The sequence below is a fragment of the Hippocampus comes genome, unplaced genomic scaffold (genome assembly GCF_001891065.2).
Source record: "Hippocampus comes isolate QL1 unplaced genomic scaffold, H_comes_QL1_v1.1 scaffold309, whole genome shotgun sequence".
Classification (NCBI taxonomy): Eukaryota; Metazoa; Chordata; class Actinopteri; order Syngnathiformes; family Syngnathidae; genus Hippocampus; species Hippocampus comes.
The window spans coordinates 43740-53183 of record NW_017805838.1 but is presented as its reverse complement, the minus strand read 5'-3'; the positions used below and the strand labels follow the sequence as shown (position 1 = coordinate 53183).

Below are 9444 nucleotides of genomic sequence, written 5' to 3'. Positions count from 1 at the left end.
TATATATATATATATTTTTTTTTTAGTCAGTGTATTGTATTTACATTATGTATAGGTAGGCCTGTCACAATAGCAATTCTTTTTCCAGATGATGTATTTACCAAAAAACTAACACAATAACCAATAGTATTATTTGATGGTTTTTGTTTTGTTTAAATGCCACTAATAAACTGATGATAGCTCGCAATAATTGAAGTACCGGTCCGGCCCAAAATGGTCATACCATAGCCTGGCAGGAGTCAGGAAAGGCAGGAAACCCTGCGCCTCTCATAATGCTGTCACAGCTTTCTTGGAATGTGTTAGAGATCAAATTAAAAATGAGTGAATATTTGCAGATAAAATGTTTTTTTTTTTCATTTTTAACATCAAAATCTTGTCTTTGTCATGTACTTGTGAACTAAAGTTAAAGGGGAATTGTAAATCGTTATCTTTCATTTATTATGTTTTCGACAACATGATTGGAATTGGGGTGTGCAAATTACAAAATACCTCGTTATCTCCAAATCGGATATTTACCGGAGATATTATTTTTTTGGGGTGTGCATCAGAAATACACTGGTAGTGTAGTGCAGTATAAGCGGCTATCTTTCACAAAGACAAATTCTTCAAAATGCAGGTGACATTTCGCTTTCAAATATTGTGAAATTGAAAAATTGCACTTACCATGACTAAGGTTCAAGTCCAGACAATATGAGCGAGAGATAAGGCCAGAGTTTCGAATAAATGAGTCTCCATGAAGGGGGTCCTCCTCTTCTGCTTCACGTCTGGTCTTGTCCTCATGTTTCATCTTATACCTTTGTTCCCCTTCCATCTCACCTTTGTTCTGTTTGTTACTCCTGTTTAATTCTTCATTTTCAGACCTTTTATGCTTCTTTTTCTTTGTTTTTTTCTCCTCCCACTCTTCTCTATTCTCATTGTCATTTTCTTTGCTTTCTTGCATCTTCTGTGTTCTGTCATTCATTAAGTTTTTGCTACAGCAGGGTTGTTCATCATCCGACAAACATCCAGTGGTTGGTTGTGTGAGCGGGCAGCTGTTAGTTGTCAGGCTGTCTAGAAGGGGGAACTCATGGGAAAGCAGCTTCAAACAGGAGTCTAATTCTGTCAGTGCAACCTCAATATCTGGGGAGGAGTCTGTAAAAGGAATAATATTTTGTTAAAAATTGTTATTGTTGAAAAAATCTGATTTACCTCACAGACTGGTGCCTTGAGATGACAGTTTTAATTCATTCTGTGATCACGCTCGTGACAAAAACACATCTCACATCTTTCCCCATTAAAATGAATGGAAATACAATGAATCTGTTCCAACCCATCCCTAAATACAGTCTTCTATTCGAATTAAAATTCACCATAACTCCCTACACATTGTTACTTTGCATAGAGGTACAGAGTTTTACTTTTATTGCCCAGCTTATTAAGGCTGGCGCAGAGACTGCTGCAAGAAACTTAGTTTTTGGAATCATCTTCTTCTTCTTCTTCTTCTTCTTATTATTATTATTATTATTATTATTATTAAAAGCAGCCTGGTGGTCCAATGGATAGCACGTTGACCTCACAGTGCAGAGGTTGTGGTTTCGATCCCGGCTTCGGCCTTCCTGTATGGAGTTTGCATGTTCTCCCCGTATCTGTGTGGGTTTTCTCCGGGTACTCCGGTTTCCTCCCACATTCCAAAAACGTGCAACGAAGGTTAATTAAAGACTCTAAATCGTCCCTAAGTATGAGTGTGAGCACGGATGGTTGTTCGTCTCTATGTGCCCTGCGATTGGCTGGCAACTGGTTCAGGGTGTCCCCCCACCTACTGCCCGAAGACGGCTGGGATAGGCTCCAGCACCCCCGCGACCCTTGTGAGGATGAATTGGATCGGAAAATGGATGGATGGATATTACTATTAATCCATTTTCTAATCCACTTATTATTATTGAGAATGAACTTTACTTATTATTATTATTATTATTATTATTAGTCATAGTAGGGGCGAACCCAGCCGCTGGGGGGCAGTGCCCTCCCCTGGGGGTGCACTGTTCCCCAGTGCCGGTCCCAAGCCCGGAGAAATGGGGAGGGTTGCGTCAGGAATGGCATCCGGCGTAAAACTTTTGCCAAGACGACCATGCGAGTTGGTAGGACGGTTTACAGGGGCGGATGGAAATTACTGACTCGCTGTGGCGACCCCTGAATGGGGACGTGCCGAAAGGAGAAGAAGAAGAAGAAGATTAGTCATAGTAGGGGCGGCCTGGTAGTCCAGTGGTTAGCACGTCGACTTCACAGTGCAGTGGTACCGGGTTCAATCCCAGCTCCGGCCTCCTGTGTGGAGTTTGTATGTTCTCCCCGGGCCTGCGTGGGTTTTCTCCGGGTACTCCGGTTTCCTCCCACTTTCCAAAAACATGCATGGTAGGCAAATTGAACACTCTGAATTGTCCTTAGGTGTGAATGTGTGCGTGGATGGTTGTTCGTCTCTGTGTGCCCTGCGATTGGCTGGCAACCGATTCAGGGTGTCCCCCGCCTACTGCCCGAAGACAGCTGGGATAGGCTCCAGCACCCTCCGCGGCCCGAGTGAGGATGAAGCGGTTCGGAAAATGGATGGATGGATGGATAGTCATAGTAGTAGTAGTAGTATTAGTAGTAGTAGTACAGTCAAACCTCGGTTTTCGAATGTCTCTGCTCTCGACCAATCAGTTTTCGACCAAAAATTTCGAGTTTTTTATGCCTCGGATGACAACCGAATTTCGGTTCTCGAACAAACTGAGTGCACTTGAAAGCATCACTTGACTCCTCTCGCCTTCCTTACACGAGGAAGTGACGCTTCCTCGGGTAGACGAGGAAGTGACGCTTCCTCGTTTATCGTTCCATGGTGAACAGACGTGTTCAATAAAGATTTTTTTTTTTTTTAAAAGAGCGTGATTTCGGTTTTCGAACAGCCTTCTGGAACAAATTATGGTCGAAAACCAAGGTATGACTGTAGTAGTAGTAGTAGTAGTTACAGTAGTAATATTCTTATAAGGGCCAGAGCAGCGAACGCTGCGAGGTCCTTATTGTTTTGTAGAAATTATTATTTTTATTATTATCCATGTATCCATCCATCCATCAATTTTCTGGATGCCTTCTGGAGCCTATCCCAGCTGTCTTCAGGCAGTAGGTGGGGGACACCCAGAACCGGTTGCCATCCAATCGCAGGGCACACATAGACAAATAACTATTCAGGCTCACAATCACAAATTCCACACAGGAAGGCTGGGGCTTGAAATTGAATTCTGCACCTCTACAATGTGAGGCAGACGTGCTAACCACTGTTTCACCGTGCCGCCTGTGAATAAAACATCAAAGAATAAATCATGCATTTGCTTTAGCCAGTAGGTGGCACAATCACAATGCTGAAAAATAAGTTTGTAGTTGTCATCATACCTGGACTATCATCAAATGTCAGAATGTTTTAAAAGATATCCTCAAGTTATAGCTTTTGGATTCAAGGGAAATTTTAACAAAGCAGCTCCGGTTGTCCGTTTCACCAAGAGCAATGAAAATTTGGTGGTATCGGTAAATCACCCAAGACCAACAAAAAAGTCCTTTTGATCCATAGGCGACACCTAACAGGAACTCCGCCGTTTTGAATTTATTTTAAAATTTGGCCTTGCCTTGACTACAAAATCTTCTGTAACTTGACCCTCATGATTATATCGTGTCAATATTTGACAAAGATGATGAGTCTCGGCCTGAAGATAAATGGTTTTATCGTGGCAGCACCACCTATTGGCTGAAGGAAATATGTTTTACGCTTTGATGTTTCTCTCCAAGCGAGTTGACCACCTCATATTTGTGCAAAGCATGTTTAGGACTTCAAGATGTTGCAACACGAAGTTTGTGAATTTTCACAAAAAGCTGTTGCCATGTTATTCGGCAAGATAACAACGCTAGATTTAAGGGTCTAAACCAGTGGTTCTAAGGCATTCGGTGAATCAGTCTCAGGGTTTCGACAGAGCCTCTGCCATGGAGGTTAAGACACACCCGACTCAACATGTCAATTAGTTATGACAAGCCCGCTTGGCCATCACTGGCTAGTTCATTTTGTGCACAATTAAAAAACTTCAACTTTATACTTATTCTAATTGTGATTACTTTTTTTCTGTTTTTAATAAATGCGTTTTTTATGTCTTGAATTTGTTAAAAAAAAAAAAAAAACATTTTTATTTTTCACTAATAAAGGGTTCGGTGAATGTGCATATGAAATGGTTGGTTTCGGTCCCTCTAACAAGGTTAAGAACCACTGGTCTAAACATTCATGAAAACTCATGACACTTTACAAACACATCCGCATTTTGATGTTTTTTCCATTTTAGTTTTAGTTATTTCATTAATTTTCGTGAACTAAAATAACCTTGGTGTGGACTAATATGATTTAACTGCAGCATTTGATACAGTGGATCACAGTATTCCGTTGGCTCGTTTGCAGCACTTGGTGGGCATTGGCGGTAGCGCCCTTGAGTGGTTTAGGTCCTGTTGAGCTGACAGAACCTTTTGTGCAACAACAGCATTCACAGATTTTTTTGGTGCATAGGTGACCCGCATTTATTAGATGCCCCGTCCATTTTGGAGAAAATGTAAGACTCTAATGTGCATCTTCTGGTCGTGGGAAATACAGTACTTTGCATTTACCCTCCATATCTCTCATGGCTGCTTTCAGTCTCTTGCTGTATATCCTCTCCATTTTCCTTTGTCTCTCAGTTTCTCGTTCTCGCTCTGCTACTGTCCTGGCCTCAGCATCCTGAAAGTCCACCTAAGAAAACCCAAAAAATGTGTGTATTATGAGGTAAGATTAGCAATTGATCTCTTCGAAAATGTTTCAAAATACTCTTTATCGAGTTGCCATTGTTCATACAAATAGAGTGTTGTGAAAAAAGTACAGTATTTGCCAACTTCCTGATTTCTGGGTTGTTTTTTGAGGGGGGGGGGGGCACATCTAGCCACACAAAGGTTTCAAATCATCAAACCCATTTTAATATCACTCAGAGAAAACCAAAAGAAATACATCAAGCATGTTTCAAATGACAATTCAGAAAATGGATGGATGAATAATACTTAGTATTATTATTATTGTTATTGTTATTCTATAAATTATTATTGTCACTATTATTATCCATCCATTTTCTAATCTGTTTATTCTTACGAGGATCGCGGGAGTGCTGGAGCCTATCCTAGCTGTTTTCGGGCAGTAGGCGGAGTACACCTTGAACTGGTTGCCAGCCAATCACGGACATAGACAAACAACCATTCGCACTCACACTCACACCTCGGGACAATTTGGAGTGTTCCATTGCATGCATGTTTTTCGAATGTGGGAGGAAATCGGAGTACCCGGAGAAAATCCACGCAGGCACGGGGAGAAAATGCAAACTCCACACAGAAAGGCCGAAGCCGGAATTGAAACCTGCACCTCTGCATTGTGACATGGACGTGCTTGCTAACCAGTCAACAACCATGCTGCCAGGATTAAAATATGCTCAACATTTATCCACATGAATTATGTCATGTCAATGTAAATGGGCAATGAGAAGACCAATTATATTGCTCACCTTTTTAAACTGTTTGAGAAAATAATAACCCAGCTCCAACTTCTTATATGCTGACCCATAAGAGGACTGCCAGGTCTGGATAGTCTGGATAGCAAGTGATCTAAGTTTCCTGGCTACTAGTTGAGGAGGGGGCAGAGGCCGCTCAATGTTGGTCTCTACAGTCAACTCCAAGAATTCCTGCCAGAGAGGATGGCTCATAATGAGATAACACAAACACAGCCTACTAAGATACTTTCGTGATAGATCTGGATGACTGAGTAGAATCAGAATCAATTTAATTGTCCTTGTCAGTGAAAGATACAGTCTCAAATATGACTTTTTAAAATTTTGTTCAAACCATCTCGTTATTTATTTTAGCTGCAAGATAAGTACAGTACATTCATTTTAAACACACAAACAAAGACAGCAGCATTAATTTGAATACCTTTGTTTTGGTGTTTTTCTCAACAAAAAAAAAATACCATAAGTAGAAGAACACCGTTAAAGTACCCGATTGATAGGCAGTAGCGTTAAAAGTAGTAGTATCATTAAAATCTAAACAATACTCATCCTTACTGACAAGTTCAGTCATACAGTTTGTATGTAAAATGACAACAACAAATTCAGTGCATCACACCCTCCTGAACTGAGCCGTAAGATATAAAAGTTTTTCTCAGTTGCTTTGGTTCATTTCTGAGATCAGACTTGAATTTACGGGAATAGAAATTACAGTAGGTAATTCTGCAGTTAAATAAATAAATAAATAAACAAAAAAATAGCATGGTTGAGCCCCAATTTTTTGAACAAAATAGCCCCAGTTGAACATTTCACCGAGACCTACCAAAAGTGGCAGGCACATGTAAAAAGCCCAAGACCTAAAAATAGTTAATTTCCTTTCAAATTTTGCCTTATTTTTGACATTTTACAGAGGTAATTTTTTCTCATAATAGCTCATAGGGCCCTTTCAGTAGCTTGCAGCTCTAGTTTTGATTTGTTTTTTTCTTTGTAATATGCAGTGCTATCTTTTTCCTTCTGTATCATACTGACGTAGTTTGTCAACAAATTACAGTAAAAGTGACATTTGCATCTAAACCAGTCTCTTGCAGTCAATCGTCCACATGCAAGAAGCTGTAACTTTTCAATGTAAAATACTGATTTTGTCAAGAAAACTTAAGCAGCAGTTAACATCAGAACATCCTTCCAGAACACACTATTATATTGATAACATGACTCAGCATTTTGACTCTTACACATACACAGTGACACAAAGACGTGGTTCTCATGGCACTCACATGTGATACAAATAAGATGTACTGAGGATTTTGAGAAAGAAAATGGGTTTTGCATGGGAACCATAATGTTTTGCCATTTGTATGAATGCACTTGCTGTTTTGCAAATTTCAATTCTGGTCTGAGAAACGTGCCAAAGCGACTGAGAAAAACTGGAACAGCATTTCTTCTCTCAGCAGACACACCACCAAGCAAGTTGGCCGGTTCCATTAGCAGTTATGATTAGTATTTTAACTCAGAATATACTTTTACAGGGAATATTGTAAAATTAAAGGTAAAATTTACCCCAGTACCTGGAAGTTGTCCACCAGGAGGGTTCTGAAGTGATGTGATTTGGGGAAAAGTTCACTGGCTATCTGAAAGGCTGACAGACGGATCTCAGCATGGTCTTGGTTGAGCTGGGACATTAATGAGTGGTAGACATGATCGATGTAGTCGTTAGACTCCCTACAGGGAATACCAACAAACAACAACAACAAAAAGTTTAATTATAGTGGAATAACAAATGCCATGACAATGCCACTTTGTGGTTACTGTGTGTGTGATGTGCATTGTTCAAATGCCACTGCTAAGTCGATTATACTAGCAAAAATGAGGACTTGTGCTCAAGCTGACCAATCAGGTGTGTTTGAGAAGGAGACTAAAACATGCTGGATTGCGGCCCTCGAGGACCAAAGTTGGACACTGCTGATTTAAACACAGAATGACTTATTAACTCAGATATGGTGCTTAGATCACTCCGACACCTCTTCAATAATATTATTCCTCGATCTTAGCGCTGCCGTTGACACCATCCATCATAACGTACTATTAAGAGGCCTTGAAACGTGTCTTGGTATTTGAGACTCTGCACTTTCTTATCTTAGTTCTTACATCTTAGAGAGGATGCACCATGTAATTCATGGCAATGCAACTTCTGAGTTTTGTAATGTGGAGTATACCGCAGGAATCGGTACTCGGCCCTCTATTTCTTTCTCTTCTTAAACTACTGTACATGCTTCTACGTGTTGATATTATACATAAACATTCATTTTCACTGTTATGACAATGATACCCAATTATACATGCCTTGAGAAAAAACAAAACCATGCAATTGGGCCCCCTGGCGCCTTATCTAAAGTCACTAATCTCGAACCCAGGTTTCAAATTGGACAGTGATTTTAAATTGGATAGGCCAATTGGTGCTGTTGGTCAGTCCATTTTTTTTTTCATTGTAGGCAACTGGCTAATATGGCTCTCTCTTCTCAACAACACTTCATTACATCTCGGCTGGATTAATGTAACACTTTATTTTGGCGTTAGCCAGTCCTCCCTTATGTTTCTCGAGTTAGAAGGCAAGCTACAACATTTTGCACTAACTAGTGCTCGTAGGAGGGAGCACAAAACTCCAACTGTGGCTTCCCTTCAATGGCTCTCTTTGAATTTTAGAGTTTATATGAAGATACTTTTGTTTCCAAAGCTCTAAAGGGTCTCACACTATCATACCTCGATGAGCTACTCCACCTCTTCTAACCTGCTCTGTTGGAGGTCAACACACCAGACACCGCTGAAGGGACCGAAGACAACGCAATGGCTCAGACGTGATTCAGCCTATTCCGTTGCCGGTCCATCCTTTTGGAAGGCCCTTCCATTAAATGTGAGCCAAATTCCCTTTTTCGATTTTTAAAACTTGTCTTAAAGCACAATTTTACTGTAGAGTTTTTGACTGAGCATGAGACTCAGCATTATTTGGGGGTTTTACGGTCTCTGCTGTATTTGTGTCATTGATTTATGGGTTTTACTTGGGATGTTCCGATCAGGGTTTTAAAGGCCAAGTGTGAAGTAATTTCATGAAATGCCAAATAGGGTCACAATGAACGTACTTAAACATTGTCCACTAAATAAAGCATGAAAAAATAATTTATATGTTGTATATTTGACAAAATAATCGATTTTCCGAAGTTCCAGCCCAAAAGGGGCGGAACCCGGAAGTGATACGTCACATGGAGAACAGCGATGGCAGAGTTCCATATGGCAGACATGCAAAGCATTTCAAACAATGATTCAAACAGCGATACAAGCGATCGATCCAGCGCAAGTGAGGATATCCACGTTTTTGAAGAGTTGGAGGAAGAAGAGGAGGTTGGAATTTTACGTTAGACCTTACATATATGAGCCAGACGCTAATCAGGATGCAAACAATGTGCCCAGACGACCTGACATGGAATGGAGACAAGACCCATCGAGATCACAAGATTGGTAAGATATAGGCTGGTATTATTTTTATGATTTGAAGATGCAAGCATGTGCACATAATGTTATGTTTTTGTCTATCTGATGACATTGTTTAAAAAAAAATAATCAGACTTCATGCTCAAGCAGTTAGCCTACTCGGTACTTGAATATTCTTTTTAGCAAATCATTTTTTGACTTGTACTTGAGAGATTTTTGTAATGACTTAACTTTTGTACAGTATTCCATCCATATACTTGTATATTTTGAATCAAATGTTTACATAAACAACAGAATTATTGATTGACGGGTATAGAATCAGAATCAGTATCGTCTTTATTGGCCAAGTATGTAGAATACACAAGGAATTTGTCTCCGGTATAACACGCTGCATTAGTAT

At 40.1% G+C, this 9444-nt stretch overlaps 1 protein-coding gene across 1 annotated transcript in view; it reads right to left on the bottom strand.

The window, feature by feature from the left end:
• The window catches only part of LOC109526559 (UV-stimulated scaffold protein A-like), a 38598-nt gene that overhangs the window by 18184 nt on the left and 10970 nt on the right, over positions 1–9444 (bottom strand). The window contains exons 4-7 of the mRNA XM_019887901.1: positions 7127–7280; positions 5565–5741; positions 4648–4768; positions 664–1131 (exon numbers count right to left, since the gene is read on the bottom strand). Of these exons, the coding sequence (XP_019743460.1) occupies positions 664–1131; positions 4648–4768; positions 5565–5741; positions 7127–7280 (920 nt within the window). The remainder of the gene's footprint in view (positions 1–663; positions 1132–4647; positions 4769–5564; positions 5742–7126; positions 7281–9444) is intronic.